Source organism: Styela clava, chromosome 5, assembly GCF_964204865.1.
Source record: "Styela clava chromosome 5, kaStyClav1.hap1.2, whole genome shotgun sequence".
NCBI lineage: Eukaryota > Metazoa > Chordata > Ascidiacea > Stolidobranchia > Styelidae > Styela > Styela clava.
Window position 1 is genome coordinate 1,083,061 of NC_135254.1, and position 17,255 is coordinate 1,100,315.

General features: G+C 37.5%; 1 protein-coding gene across 2 annotated transcripts; it reads left to right on the top strand.

Moving 5' to 3' along the window:
* The first annotated feature begins 256 nt into the window (after positions 1–256).
* On the top strand, positions 257–5,514 carry LOC120331454 (transmembrane emp24 domain-containing protein 5-like). Of its 2 annotated transcripts, none has more exons than XM_039398541.2 (4): positions 257–490; positions 1,918–2,015; positions 2,669–2,864; positions 3,196–5,514. In XM_039398541.2, exons 1-4 carry the CDS (start codon positions 338–340, stop codon positions 3,412–3,414), a joined length of 666 nt encoding a protein of 221 aa, XP_039254475.1. In that variant the 5' UTR covers positions 257–337; the 3' UTR covers positions 3,415–5,514. The 2 variants fall into 2 exon arrangements, with proteins under 2 accessions (XP_039254475.1, XP_039254483.1); XM_039398549.2 differs by having other exon boundaries at positions 258–490; positions 2,669–2,855.
* The last annotated feature ends 11,741 nt before the right edge of the window (positions 5,515–17,255 follow it).

The window sequence follows — 17,255 nt, forward strand, 5'->3', positions numbered from 1 at the left end:
TATGGCGGGAATTGATGCGTGGTCGGGACCCCCAGTTTTGAGATCCCTAATCAATAAAATTTTTTGAAGGGGATTTGTGGCAGATCTTGTCCACAAGATAAACATATTACATTCATAAAAGTAATACCAGATCTTAAATTAAAATACAGCGCAAGAAATATACGATAATTTGAAGATCTTGAAAAAGGGTATCGAGGCGGTTGCCACGACTAGAATTCAACTTTAACCCCTGACCCTACGCTCTCATTTCCGCATTTCGTGTCGTTTGCTTCCCGTACGCCGGCGTTCAGCATAGATTGGAGTTTTTTCTGTTTGAAGTTGAGACGAAATAGACAAAATGTTTATCAAATTGGTTTTCTATTTGTCTGTAATTGTAGCAGGATCATTCGGGTACCGGGATGTCGACTTTACCGTTCAAATTTCGCCGATGAAACGAGAATGCTTTTATGAAACAACCAAAGCAGGACGTGCAATGGACATTGAATTTCAGGTTTGTTGATAGCAATAGGATGTTATTTTTGTATTTATCCTGGGAGGTGAAAGCCGAAAACAGTGTTAATCATTATTACTTATCGAATTTAATCGGTAAGTATGTTGATAGGTATTTGTTTGTCTGTTAGATGCAAGCGATACCGGTATCTCATGAAAGCGAGATTGAATCTGCTCCAGATTTTGCATGTGCATTCATCATATGTCGTACTAGGAGCCTATTGATTTTGGATGAATTATGTTGTATAATTAGCGAGTTAATAATTAATTAGTGATGGGACACAAGGTGTCACTATGGAGTAAGAGCGCTGTTTTGGGGGATCCCCTAACTTTCGATTGATAAGTCTTCGGTCTCTGACCGATATTCTCGTTGTAATGGTTAACTAGTTACAGATATTTTTCTTGATGTTGGGGAACAACAGTATCGGAGTATGCAACGTTTAACAAATTGCAGAATTGAGCAATATTGTCGAATTTTAAAGAGGATAAATGCTGATTCTTTCCCAGATCAGCAGATAGCATGTCTTAGTAGTGCGATATCAGTACAGAATAAAATGAAGCTGCGCAGTAACCAAAGAATCGTAATCTAAAAACGGCATTATAGGATTTCAGAAGAAAATAATTTAATTTGCAGAAAAAAAAAAAATTGGATGTTCTTAGCAAAAAACAGTCAACAAATCGAATTTCGCTTATCTGACAACTCACTCAAATAATGATGATTGAATGATGCTTTTATTCGATGAGCTACTGCACAGGAATCAATCGAGCTTCCTAAATGTTTCATTCAGATCCCACTCCAACAAAAGTGTTGAAAAATACTAGTGGGGTCTGGTATAGTTTAGTACCACATATAGCCTACTTCTAATCGGCCTGGCTCGACAATTTTTTCATATGTCATTCCAACCCCCACCTGACTACTTTACCAAAAAATTATGTCACTATTACGTCACAGTGGCATATTCAAGACCTCCAAAGTGTACAAATGGTCGTCTGAAACGCGCCTACGATCACCCGAAATCGAGCAAGCTATTTTTCTCGTCGCAACGGTCCCGATATGAGAGAGACAGCCTGTGTTTGAGAGTTTGTTACGGTCGGCGTAGATGCTGTTTCGGGCGATCGTAGCTATACATTGGCAAGCTATATGACGTGATTGTGACATCGTAGTGCCGAATTTTTGGATGATATAGTCATGTTAGGAATAATATAATTCGTTATGCTGCGCCCACTGGAAGTACTTGTGGTACTAAACTATACTAGACCCTACAAGTGCAATGAAATAGTTATATAAAGTTAAATCGCAAAGATAGCAATCTTTACAATCATGTTTTAGCTACTGATGGTTTATTATTTCTTTTATCTCAGTGGTCGCTTTCTAAAGCCCCAATTGGAGTGAAATTCGTTATTTGAGCAATTTTGTTTTCTTTCCAGGTCATAGACGGGGGAGATCTCGACATCAACTTTATGATTCAAGCACCGGATGGCCGGGTTGTTGTCAGCGATATGAGAAAGACGGACGGGATACACACGTAAGTTCCATTGAATAAGGATCTTCATAAATTTTGAAATGGTATGTTTGAAATTATTGCTTAAATGCTGAACGGGAAAGATAATATCCTTTAGCTCCACATATAGTTGGGGGTACTGCTGTAGTGTGCGAACCAAGATGACAGAAGACACCAATACGTAGTATGTGTACCAGGTTAGGCCATAATTTTATTCCATATTTCAGCTCTATTGCGAGTTCGGAGACTAGCCAAGTGACTCCTGTAGTATTTGTACCTGAAATTATTGCCTAACCCTAACCTGGTACACATGCTACGTTTTGGTATCCGCCATCTTGGTTCACATACTACGGGAGTACCCATAGTCGGTGCATGTTTGTACAGATTAAAGTGTGAAAGGTATTCATAACAAAAAATTTTACTGTGCCGGATATAACTACATTTGAGTATAACTGATACAGACATCCTTATCAATTCCATATTTGTTAGCGTAGGTTTTTCTTTTGGAAACAAGGCTCTGTACTGATATGAAATGACTATTATTCCTGAAAAGGCCACTGGACAGTGGTTTCCAACCTTTTCTGTAGAACTCCAAAAACATGGAGAAACCCTTGTGCATTTGATAAGATTTGTTATCATGAAAAGTTCCTATCAAAATGTTTTCATTTTTTTTTCAGTGTGGACCCGACAGTTGAAGGCGACTACGTTGTCTGTTTCGACAACTCATTCAGTCGTATGACGGGGAAAACCGTATTTTTCGAGATCATTGAAGATTCTGCCGGGGAGGAAGAAGAAGAGGATGGGGGCTGGAAAGACGCTGTCGAACCAGATGAACAATACGGCGACAAGCTCCAATCTTTGGAGGTAGCATCGGTAAATTCGTCATGTCATTATGCATGTCTGTGATTGGAACATACATAATTTGTAGTTTTTTGTTTGAGACTGGCGGACACTGGAACGTAGTATGTGTACCAGGTTAGGGTTAAGCCATAATTTCTGGTACAAATACTACGGAAGTCACTTGGCTAGTCCCGATTTTGTAATAGAATTAAAGTAAGGAATATAGGAATAGAATTATGGCCTCATCCTAACATGGTACACATACTACATTCCGGTATCCGCTGTCTTGGTACGCATACTTCAGTAGTACCCCTAGTTATAATATGCCTGTAAATCATTTTAATTCAAATTTCTCTTTTTCCAGGACACCATGAATGTGATCCGATCGAACCTCGGAAAGACGTCTCAACTTCAAGGCTTATTACGAGCGTTTGAGGCCAAAGATCGAGGAATCGCTGAGCGAAATTTTGAGCGCGTTAACTTCTGGTCCGCGTTGAACATCATCGTGATGTTAGTTGTTCTTTCTCTGCAAGTTTACACAGTTAGGAGCATGTTCTCAGACAATAGGAAAGTCCGCACTTAAAATCAAAACACAGAGGGGGGGGGGAATTGGGGGGCTGGCTAATGAAAAAAAATTTCTACTAAAAATGCTTCTTTTAATTTCGAATATTTTACATTGGTTGCAGTTGAAACATGGGGGGATTGGGGGGGGGGGGGGTAGGCTAATAAAAAAAATTGTATTTCAAAATGCTGCTTATTATTACTTGTTTGTTTTTTTATATTTCAAATTGGTTGGAATAAAACCAGAGGGACACCAAAGCACAGAGGGGGGGGGGGGATAGGTTCATCAAAAAAATATTGTATTCAAAATTGCTGCTTGAATAGGTTAACTTCACTTTCGCAAAGGAATTATAATATTTTGAGTTGCGTTTTGTGAAATTTCATTGAATTTTTTGGGTAAAAATGGTCAAATTCATTTAGAAAAATTTTTGTTCATGAAGTCTTCTTTATTTCTGAGTGAGTGCACATCCCCATGCTCGGAGTATATTCCCTACAAACAAGATAATTCAAATTGGCTAATCATACTATTGGCAAAGCTGTTTTAATTTACTGGGTTCTCAATAAATAGCTAGGTCTACCTGAGATTACTTTTATTTGTATTATTAATTCTGTTAAACATTATATTGACTTTAATATGTGATATTTACGACGCTAGGGTCACCATACACTGTTGGGGAGGAGAAGTTGGTATTCTGTGTCTTTGTTTTCTATCAAGAGTAATGGTTTCTAACATACTGGCGATGTACTTATGAAATATTCATCCATTAGAGTTCATTGAATTTCATTTTCGAACTTTCAAAGTTTCCAAGTAAAATTTGATGTCTGATAATCCATTGCTAACCTCAACTGTGCTGCTTTTGCAAGTGGAACTCTATGAACATCTTAAAATGCAAATTCCTCTGTTGAACTTTAGTATCTACTATACTAGAGCCACCATACCCTAGTTTTAAGTATTTATATTTAGGTCTTCCTTTTTCCATCTGGAAATAATGATTTCGAACATACATAGGTGTTGTTTTTATGAAATATCCATTAGGGATCATTGAATTTTATCCTATTGGAACATTCACAAGATTTTCGAGCAAAATTTATTATTTGTTGCTTAGCTTACGACAATCGACACAAAAATAAAATTCCGCTGCTTTAACAAAATTCAAATCTCCACAAAGTTTCATAGATTTGGACTTTTGCAAATTTCTTCTGTTGAACACAAATTAGAATATATTTGAACATATTATTTTGAAATGTATTAGGAATAATGGATTTTTCAATATCAACAATCTTCTTGTGACAGCAATTCCCAACCGGGGTCCCGTGGCCCATCAAAGGGGCCACAAAGTGGTTGAAGGAGGGCCACAATGCTAGGCGCAAAACTGATTTTTCCTTTACGAGTTAACTCCCCTGTTCTTCCTAATTTCATTGCTTGACAAGGTTATTTCACAGGATGTTTTTTTTTTGTTGAGCATGAATTGTTTGAACATAACGGGATTCGGAATCTACCAATCAAATAACACTATAAATACTACTGGAATGACAAACAGTGGGACCACGAGTGCTAAAAGCCTCCAGCAGGGGCCGCGAGGTTGGGAACCACTGCATTATGACAAATTATATCGTGAAGACATTTATTATTTTACTTTTTGCAGTTTACATGGCAGTAATTTAATAAATGATAAAATTACACTTTTTTATAACTTTTGTAGGAAAGTCATTTATTATTATCGTGTGTTTAATAATTTTAGAATAAGAAATGAGGCGTGACTGGCCAGAATAATTTCATTTAAACAGGCGGTACCTACCGTGTTTCCTCGAAAATAAGACTTAGCCTGACTTTTGAAAAAATGATTTTAATATAAGCCCTCCCCTTAAAATAAACAGACAGGTACCGATGATGCTATTTGTCACTTTGTTGTATTTGTACGTTGGCTACAATATGCAGTTACACACACAAAACTTATTTGGCCAAGACAATAAGTCTTCCTTAAGAAGAGCATATGGAAGAAGCCTTTTAAACAAAATGCAAATAGCATGAAGCATAAGTCGGCACTTTTGTAGTATATAGAATTTTCACAATTTCTTGAAGTTTCATATCGAAGTGAAATATATTCATATTATGAGCATGTTCCTTGTCTGGGTTTGTTTTATTCTGCTGGGCTGCCTGAAAATACTACGTATTTTTCCGAACATCGATTTCCTTGTTTATTGGACACGTAGTGGACATAACGATCGTTTCAATATTATGTTGTTCTTGTTGTTTAACACAGAATAACACACATAGTGGAAATATTAAAAAAACGCTTTTCTCTTCGAATACTGCACCAATTGCTTTGAAATTTTCAGTTGTTGAAGATAAAATTTTCCCCCAGAAGGCTATTACTTTTATTCATTTTAAATATTTCTGTTAGCTCTGTGAGATTTGTTTTTGTTTGCTATGACGTCATTAAACGTTCTGCGGACATCGGACGCCGTTTTGTGTCCTACTGTACTGCTTCGCTTGGTGTGAATATATTTGTAGACTGTGATCGACGGTACGGTGAACCGTACTGTACTGCGAACAGACGTGTCCATATATTTGGGCGTAGCTCTCTTGTTCCTGTAACAATGCTAACCTTGCAAGAAAATGTATGAATCAGGTAGTGCTTCATCGCCTACACTTGAAACCGACATTGCTTTAAAAGTTGCGCCTTGTAGCCCTATGCGCTGTACGTATGAATAAAACCCAGTCTAAGCGATATATTGTACCTTGTGGTAGCGAACTTTTCGTGTCCTCGCCGATTTTGGGCACCATGTGCGGTATGTAACCGGGTGTTTTCGCCTTCCTGTGCATAAATTGTTTTATCATAATGGAATTTGTAATTCTACCAATCAAAATAATTGATTGTCAGGCGTCTAACTTGCAGATAACGGTCAAACGTATTCTACAATTAACGACAGCTTCGCTTTAGACCAGGGGTGTGCAAACTGCGGCCCGCGAGCCGAATGCGGCCCGCAAGAAGAAGTTGTGCGGCCCGCGGAGAAATAACAATTTCGAATGGTGTACCCGCAAAACGAGTATTTATTCTTTATCGTCGCAAAGCCCATACCAGTCATATTAGCAAAACAAACTAGCAAAATTCTGTGGCAAAATACACGATTTATATTACAAAAACGTGTTTCTCACTGCATTCGTTTGAAGTCGGTGTGACAAAAAATTTAAATAGCAGTTTCTTCAGAAGTTTATGCGCTTTAAATCTACTATTTCTGCAAGAAACCCTAATAATGCCGTAAGATCAATAGCAAATATAAGCAATTTTTGTGCTTGCAACTACCAGAAAGCCTAAATTAAATAAAGGTGCGGCCCGCGGCTTCACCCAGTTACTTGTATTTGGCCAATAAAAAAGCTTGCACACCCCTGCTTTAGACTACTAGATAGCCGTCGTAAAGTATAACAGATGCAGAAAATATATTTATATTATTACTATAAGACTTAAACTGTGCAAAAACAGGAGTACGATTTGCGCATAACTCTTAACTATTTGAATGTCCAATGCCCAAGAAATGGAGCGGCAGTTATGTCGTCTGTCTCCGAGTAAATCGGTATGACAGCGGTTCCCAACCGGGGACCCGTAGCCTATCAAGGGGGGTTCTCAGAGTGGTTGGAGGGGGCCCCAATGCCAGGCGCCTAACTGATTCCACATTTCCCTTTACAGAAAAACTCCTCGTTCTTCTATTTCACAAGGTGTTTTCACTTTGTTGAGCATAAATTGTTTGAACATAATGGACCTTTCCCCAACCTTTGACCCCCGAAAAATTCTTCCTATACTTTACCATTGCAAAATTTTCGTGGCTATTTTAAGAGCGCTTTTGCGAGTTGGCGCCTGTAAAATGGGGTATGTGTTGCAAACCATCATTATGATTCATCGCATACAACAATCTGTTTTTTGAAAGTACCGGTAAAGAATTTCAGGCTAGTCTATCACAGCCTAATTTTTATTACTGCAATTAAACTCCTAGGAAGACAGAGTGATCATTGAATTATCTGATTTATATTTAAGTTTCCGAAACACAACTGAAAACTAACGAATAGAGTTCAGAAAAGCGAAAACGAGGTAATGTTCACAACCACACTTGAAAATCTGTCTGAGTGAGAAAAGTGTCTGAGCGGATGCGAAAAAGGGGCATTGTTACGTTACTTTTTGCATCTTGCTGATTGGCCAATGTCACGAAGTAAACAAGGAAAACGATGCTCGGGGAAAGATCCATGGGATTGGCAGTCTACCAATCAAATAACACTCTAAACACCACTGGAAAGACAAACAGTGGGACCATGAGTGCTAAAAGCCTACAGCAGGGGGCCACGAGGTTGGGAACCACTGCCTTAAGATTATATCATGAGGACATTTATTATTTGGTTGGGTGGTTCACGTAACCGCTGGTCGGTTACGGCTTCCTCCACCACCAAGTCCATGCTTCCGAAAACAAACAATATAACTAATCCCATACCCAACTTGGAATGGTAACCGGACTAGAGGCCGTGGTTCGCCATATGGATAAGCCGTCCTATCGGCTTTCCTCTCCCCGGGATAAATATGTAAATTCTATCCTATTTTACGTTTTGCAGTTTACATGGCAGTAATTTAGTAAATGATATAATTACACTTTTGTAGGAAAGTCATTTATTATTATCGTGTGTTTAATAATTTTGGAATAAGAAATGAGGCGTGACTGGCCAGAATATTTTCATTCAAACAGGTGGTACCTACCGTGTTTCCCCGAGAATAAGACTTAGCCTGACTTTTGAAAAAATGATTTTAATATAAGCCCTCCCCTTAAAATAAGACCTAGTCCAGTGCTCTTCAACCGGGTATACGGTATACCCAAGTGTATACCAGTCCATAAGTTGGGTATACAACTGATAAAGGGTATACAAAAGGTAAGGGATCTAAGTCAGGGATTCTAATATAATAAATTATCAAATATTCAAGCGGAGACAACAATGCAAACGCGGCGCACATGAAATATAAAATGTCAGTTACGCACAGAACCGACGTGAGCACATTGTTACATCATAAATTATATAGATAATGCAGTCACATGTCTGGGTTGGTGATTTCGGCTGCCATGCACTTTGTATGATTTACGTTGAACATTATTCCCGTTGACGCTAAGGCCCTCAGTCAAATTTATAACTTGCGGACACTAGCCTATTAGATTGCACGGTTGCAGTATAATATGTGCTTGAAATTTATTGTTTATTCAAGCCTCAAATAAACATTGGTATTTGTAAGGTAGGCCTATACAAAGTTCTTGAAAAATTGTAAAAGGTATACCACGATAAAAAAGGTTGAAGAACACTGACTAGTCGATAGCGCGAAAATTTTTTCACATTGTCTATAGCAAGAAATCTCTCCAACACGTTTTAAATGGTTAATAATCTATGTTCTGCCATTATTTAGAATGAATTCGTGTTATTTATAAGTAAATGTATATCGGTTTTCATGCTTTGTATATTTAAAAATATCGTAATTCTTTACTTCGCAAGTTTGTTTTTGATAAATGAAAATATAAGTCATCCCCCGAAAATAAGCCCGAGTGTTATTTTTCGAAAGAAATTTGAAATTGAACCCAGTCTTATTTTCGGGGGAAAACGGTAGGATGGTATTTGTCACTTTGTTGTATTTCTAAGTTGGCTACAATATGCAGTTCTACACACAAATTTAAACTTATTCGGCCGAGACAAAAAGTCTTCCTTAAGAGGTAGCATATGGAAGAAGCCTTATAAACAGAATGCAAATAACATGAAGCATAAGTCGGCATTGTTGTAGTATATAGAATTTTCATAATTTCTTGAAGTTTCATATCGAAGTGAAATATATTCATATTATGAGCATGTTCTCGGTCTGTGTTTGTTCAATTAGGCTGGTTATCTACAAATACTACGGATTTTCCACAAGCATCAGTTTTCTTTTTTATTTTGTAACATGCGACTCTTGCGAAAGAAATCCGCCTGTACTGGCATAGGGTTTGTTCATGTGACAGAGTGTGTCAAGCTGAAGAGCTTGGTCAGGAAAACACTTGCCACCTCGTTGTTGATTGCTGTGTTTTGCAAACTCGAAATCTTTTTTTCCTCAGAAAATTAGACGGTGCGCCTAGTGTGTGAATCCCTTTGCAATTTTTCTCCACCACTTAAATAAGACTGACTTTTTTCTCGTTTAAATATAATTTTGAGGATGAACAAATTAGATGTTGCTATACAGGAGAATTGATATATTAAAGATAAGAAGGAAAATGTGTTTATCATTGTTATTTAAATCATCAAACTCACCTCTGCCAACAAGCTTGACATTTGGAATGAGTCGGTGTACTTCGTATCCAAATATAAATGGTATTTTTTTATCTCTAATATTAGTTCATCATACACTCAGACCATTGTGCAATCTCTTAATCTTTCCTATCGATGACCCACTGCTCTATTCTCGAACCATCACCCCTTAGCTTTCCTATTTTAGACTCTCTGTCCCATCTTCCCGGACCAGTGCGCCATCTCTCGCTGTTTTCCTATCCTCGACCCACTACCATATCTCCCCCAGGTCTTTCTATCCTCGTCCAACTGTCCTACCTCCCTGAGCCTTCCCATCTTCGACCCACTGTCCTATTTCCCTAAGCCTTCCCCTCCTCCACCCATTTTTTCATCCCCCTCAGTTTTCCGATCCTTGACCCACTACTCTATCTCCCTCAGCCCTCCTAACCTCGACCCACTGCCAGCTTCCCACCCCTCAGCCTTCTTTCCTTCGACCCACTACTCTATCTCTCTCTGCCATCCTACTCTCGACCCACTGTCCTATTTCCCCAAGTCTTCCCATCCTGCACCCACTGCCCTATCTCCCTCAGCTGCCCTATATCTCATACACTCAACCTCTCCATTCCCAAACCTATGTGCCACCCTCACTACGACCTTACAAACGCCCGATCTTCAAAACAACCATCTGGTAGGGCAAGCTTCCAGACTTTATACGGCTCATTTATGCCAATGAGATTAATCGAATAGATGTCCAATTTACATCGAAGCCATTTAATTAAGAGTAGGCTTATCTGGAATCTAAAATGGTAATCGGTCACCACAACTGTTAGCCTAAAAATGTGCTACTTTCACCTTGGTTCCTTGTTTCTTGTTCGAATCGAACTTTGTAGCCGACTTGACCAGGGATAAATTTAGAAGCTTAAGTAGTGCACGTGGAAAGTTGAAAACTATCCAATACCAGTTTAGGAATATAGGGCTTGTAAAAATGATTTTTGACTTATTCCACGGCTTCCTCCACCACCAAGTCCATGCTTCCGAAAACAAACGATACAGTAAAACTAATCCCATACCCGACTTGGAATGGTAACCGGACGAGAGGCCGTGGTTCGCCATATGGATAAGCCGTCTTATCGGCTTTCCTCTCCCCCGGGATAAATATGTAAATCCTATCCTATCCTATCCATAAAAAATGCGCATTATTAGCACCGGGAATATTGTGTGCAATGTAACTGTGACAAACTTTATTTATTGAATGAGTCAAAAATTATTTTTGCGAGCCCTGTATTCCTAGGTTGGTATTGCAGTTTTGTGCTTTCGACATGCGCGGCAAAATCTGCTACGCAGTCTGGACTCCAGCGTCAAACGTGTCGCAAGCAACCGAGGTGAAAGTAGCAGATTTTTAGGCTAACAGTTATGGTGACCGATTACCATTTGAGATTCCAGATAAGCCTACTCTTTAATGGCTTCGATGTAAATTTGACATCAATTCGAATGATCTCATTGGCATAATTGAGCCGTATAAAGTCCACAAGTTTGCCCACTGGCAAACAAAAGAGTTGATTTGTGAGGTCATGGTGAGGGTAACGGTTCAGAAATAAAAAGGCTGGTTGAGATGGGACAGTCCGAAAGCGGGTCGAGGATTGAGGGGCTAGGGGAGATAGGGAAGTGGGCTAAGAATAAGCATGAAGCGCTGATAGAGATAGGGCAGTGGGTCGATAGTAGGAGAGCTGAGGGAGATAGGACAGCGGGACTAGGGTAGCAAGTCAGAGGGAGAGAAGGAGGATGAGGAAGGTTAGGCAATGGTGTCGAAGGAGGATTTTTTTTAAGTTTAAGTAGAGCAGTGGGTCGATGCTGATGGAAACCAGGCAACGACGAAAACGGATTTTCGCAAAAATTTGCTACAACCTGATTTTCAAAGTTATTTGCTAAGTACATGACGGTTGCCAGAATTTTTCATTTTTAGTAATCTTTAATATTAGTATAATCGCGGCAGCGGTTTTTAAACTCTGTTAAATTATCATGGAAAAATACCAACGCTAACTGACGCTTTTAAATAAAAATCAATTTTATGATTGTTAATGTGTTTGTAGGCTACTTTTCATGCTTTTGTTTGTAAAAATGTAGGCCTAAATAACAAAGGCCGAATCTCCGTTCTCGCCTGATTTCACTCAGTCTCGACACACTGCTCTATCTCCCACTAAGCCCTAAGCCCGACCTTCTGCCCTATCTCCACCAGGCATACTTGTTATCATAATTGTTAGTCTAAAAATTTGCGACTTTCACCTCAGTTCCTTGAGTCTCTCTCGAATCCAGAGGTGCAGCAGATTTGTCTTTTTTCCACCGTAAATGCGAAATCCTAACTACTGCATATGGAAAGCTCAAAAAAATTCAATGCCGGCTTAGAAATATAAGACTTGCAAAAGTGATGTAACAGACAGTTTTTATTAACCCAGATATCGGTAAAATAAATTTTGACCTATTCAATAAAAAAGGATTGCCATCCCAGTCATAACCCATCAAAATAATATTCACATTCCGACACCAGAGTGCGCTAGATAATTGAATGATATTGTCGTCGCCCGGGGCCGCGAATTTTATTTTCTGAGTTTATGTCGACTTCATATTTAGCATAACGGGGGATAAAATAAATGATAAAAACTGATTACAAAATCAGAAGAGCGAGGAAAATGAGATACGGTAAAATTTTAATTTAAATGAAAAGGTGTCATTTAACTAGTATTGACGGTACCGTATGTACATTTTTCTTATTATGTATCGTTTTATCAATTATTTTCATGCCTCTATTTACTGATTTACCGTACCGGTACTTTAGTCTGCCTTTTTTAATCCACTGGTACCGGTACCTGTACCGGTACCGTACTATGGTAGGTACATCGTTACTCGCATGTTAAAAATATATATCTGACTCTGATAGCTAGATGTTTTACTGGTAACGTTAGAGGGTTTATTTCGAAATGCAATCAAAATGGAGAAATAATGAGAGACAGAGGGAAGAAACACAAAAACTTGAGAAATGTCTGAATGTTAAGATGACAAGATTTGGTGTACCAGAAACTTAGATGTTCATTCCTGCATTCAGTACCAGTTACTTGCTTGATGAAAATAAATATCCGACCCTGATAGCTACATGTGGTACCGTAAAAGCAGCTAACTTCGGATGATTTCACTATATTTTAATCAATAACTCTGCCGTTTGTTGTCTAATTCGCATCAAACTTGAAAAACATGACATTTATGTAATTCTCTGCATCTGCATATAATTTTCTCGACGATCAGATCATTTTTTCTGTCCTAATTGTCTCATTTCCTGTGATCTGTAACGACGCAAATAAATATCTAACTTCGGATGGGTGTATCCCCTCCCTGCGTCACCGCAACTAGAGTGAAAAGTGTGTGCGTGAAGACAAAACAGGTTTACGTCGTTGCGTAAATGCCAGATGTTCAATCCACGTCGCGAATGACTATGATAATGCCGACCGTAGTATTTTGGCGTGGCACTTTCAAGTTGTTTTTATACTAAAATGTCTCGTTTTATTTTCTCCTATCGTAATTTTAGATCCAAATATTCATCGATCATAGTCGATTTTGTTATAGCCGATAATGTTTTGATGGCGTTTTTTACACTCCACACCATGTATTTCATTGAGCATGCACATGACCGGATTCTTTATTAAATTGACCTATTTAAATGTCGATCGTGCATGAATCACAACAAAACACCGATTTGGCAATTGGCAACTTTATTAAAATTATTTTCGTTAAATTCACGAAACGGAACTCACTTGCAACAATGATTGCTGTTATTTATCGCTGGTTAAATATTTTTATATTTACGCAATATTTCTCGACTGCTTACAATTTTTCTATTTTGAACCATGTTGCCATTTTGAAATCGTCAAACCGAATGAATATGCTTTTCAGTAATTGCCATTTGTAATAAATTTAATTGAATTACATTTCCTGCATTTGACGCCATGAATTTACGATCCACAGAAAATTGTTGATGCGTATATTTTAGTCGATATTGGTCAATCGAACAAAATATCGTTGTTATTTTCAAATCTACATCAACTCGCCAGCGCCCGAATGTCTGGCGTCAAATCTGTAACGGCAACGCAACATGACGTCGTCTTCGAAGTGAGCGACGTCAGGTTCAACGTGTGCGTCAGATGCTATTATTGTGATAAAAAAAATTATTCGAATTTTAACTTTTTATGGGGTCTCCTACGACATTTCGCGATCAGTCTAATTTTCGGTCTAATTTTTAATTACGCCATCTAAAAATTATGTCACTACCAAGTCACAATGACGTCATAGAGCTTGCCAAAGTATACAACAAGTCAAACTTCTTATGGCTTAGATGACAGTTCGTATAGTTTGAAGGACTCTATTATGTCACTGTGACATCATAGTAAAGTAATTTTCGGATGACACATTCTATTGGGGGTTATTAAATTATTTTACTTAAGTTCGACGGGGCATATTGAATCACTGCGGTTTGGGAACCACTGTTATAAACCAACAATATAGCGTTGTGCTCCATCTCACTCGTCTAAATCATTACAGGAAGTAATCTTAACAATGATCGGTTTCCGACATTTCCACTCGGAAAATCTGTTCAGATTTGATTTATTACTGCCTGTGTTATTTGTATTCCCAAACAGACTGTAATAAAATTATATTTTTTATTTGTTATATAACTATAGAACATGGATCGGTAACTTTTAGCATTAAAAAAGCCATTTGGCATTGTCTCCTTCAAACTCATAGCTTTTCGAAGATGCAATTTTAATTTTACTGTTTATCAATAGTTCGCAGTTACATGTACTTTGGCGTGTTTCTTTCCTTATATTTATAGAAAAAGTGAGCTCCTCTGGTTAGGGCAGGGGTCACCAAACTTTTTTGACCTGCGGGCCAGGTATGACTCAAACTGTGTTGAAACGGGCCGGAAAAATATTTTTGTCAATACAATATAATAAATTCCCAAAAGTTTGGAAATCCATTCAATTTAAATATAGATCAAGACCATCATAGCAAAACAAATAAACAATATTTCTAACAACTATGCTGAGGTTAGCTGTTAGCAAAATAATTGCTGTCATGATTATTCGCATGTTAGCAGCACCTATACAAAAGTTAATGTGACTTGTACTATTAGCGCGAAATGCATGTTCGCCAGGTTTTTGAAAAAAACAACTATTACGGTAATTATCCAGAAGGGCTATCTCTGCCTATGTGTCTGTATTTATAAATGAATTATTTGTATTTCCTCAGTATATGTCACTTTTATATATTATCCCAATGATCCAAAGCTCAAAGTCTACTTGGTATCTCGACTAGAATGTGAGTTCATTTATATTTGTGTAATTTCACGGGCTCTAAACTTCAAAGAGTATCTCTTTGTGTTTTACCATTCATATTTTATCTCACAATGTGAGACCACTCATCCAGTACTCCTATTTCCATGTTTAAACCTCATTTGAGTTTTTGGCAAATTTACTGAATTTCCATCCTGCGAGTTTGTCTTGCTTGTTGTGCTTTATATTTATCACATCATAACCAAATTAGCTCACACCACATTTTAAGAAAATCTTATATTTGTAATTTTCATTACCTGTTATTAATGAGCATTTTTAACCTTGAAGATGGAGTCTTACCGGTATATTGCAATACCTAAAATCAAAACTAAAACAGTGACAGTTTTTAAGCCAAGACCAAAAGATAGCCATAATAATAGAAGATCAAAAATTTCCAATTCTGAGAAATGTGACAACTTTGATTTGACTGTGGTAATGTTCATTACTTTAATCTTGGAGTTATTTTTATATTTTCATTAACTGCATCGGGGATTAATAATAATATTTTATGTTTTTGAAGTCGGACAAGTATGGCCAACTACCAAATATACTTACATATAAGCTGAAACAAGGGGTGTCTTAACCTTGATTTCACTAAAATTTCGGCTTACACTCGCATAACTCTGATCACACTCAAACCAAATGACATACTAACTTAATTCCTACAGCTACAACTCAAATTTGCTGTGATAGGTGCATACATCGCGTTATGATTTGTAGGGTCGGCTTATATGCGAACTTTTATAAATTCACTGTTTTAGTGCTGTTTTTTATGGGATCAGCTTTTATGCGATGATATGTAATTCCATGATTTTTAATAGGATTATTATGCTTGGCTTTGTCTGTGTGGAAATTCATGAGAATGTTTTACTTTGTCGGTGGGTTTCATTTAATTATAGCTGAAATCGAATATTCTGTCATGCTGAATACATTCTAAAACTAGAGCTGCGTGCAGCTTTAACAGGCTTCCCGCTTAAAAAAAATTTGCATTTTATTGCTAACTCCTGCACATTTGAGGTGAATTTCAAGTTTGTAGGACCAATTTGAAAAAATAATAATAATAAATAAATAATAATAATAATAAAACACAGGAATACAATAGGTTCCCTGCTGACAAGCAGCGGGAAGCCTAATAATATTTCTAAATATGGAATATTGAATAAATTTTAAACTGTGCAATGTGGAGAATTTTTAGAAGGTTTTAAACTGCGAGTCCTTTCTCCTTGTTTACTTTCTACTTCAGATCAGTATGTGGCAGTTGTCACAAGGATGCTTGAACAAGATAGTATTGGAAGTGTCTTAGTAATAGTATTATTAAAGTTTTATATCAGAATGTAAAATGTGTCCATGAAGTATGTTTACAATTTTCAGCTTTGTTATAAAGCAAGTTCTCAGTATATCTTAACCAGGTTTGTTGTTTTTTAATCAGTATTTGTTCAAGTATTTTCACTTCATTTAATACATCTGTAAGGACCAAAACAATATTTTGTACCAATAAATCACTTTATGAACACCCTATATACCAGTGGTTCTTAAAGTATGGGTCGCGACCCAAACATGGGTCGCGGAAGGTTTAAAATGGGTCGCGACAAGGTCGTCAATGCAAGGGCAGCTAGGATGTCGTGTTTGCGACGGACAGCGGACGCCTTTTCTGCTACAATTCGCGACAAGGCACTTGTGCGAGCGAGGATATTTGGCGCTGACGGTTATCAAAACTAAGCTCGCAATCGCCTCGATACTAGTGACAACTTGCGTATTGCGTTAAGTAAAATAGAGCTGTGTATTGAAGATATAATGAAAAAGGAAATTTCAGTTTCATCAATCTCACTGAGTCAATGGACTGTTTCTAATAAATAGTTGTCTGTATTTGAGTCAAACTGTACCAACATTAAAAACACATTTTGCGTTTTTTTAGGATTGGGTCGCGAGTATTCATAAAACTCAGATTTGGGTCGCGCCCGAAAAAGTTTAAGAACCACTGCTATATACTATATAGTATCAAAAATGACAATTTTTAATAATTTAAATATTTAGTTTTTCTTGTTTAATTTTTTCAGACTTTGTGTTTGTACGTATATTATATTATTAATTTTGATTTCTAAGGTTGGGCATGGTTGGCTAACTTCAACTCCATAATTTTTATTGTTGCTATAGCGATAGGTAATAATTTTGTCTGCATTGTTATGTTACCACGACAACTCCTAT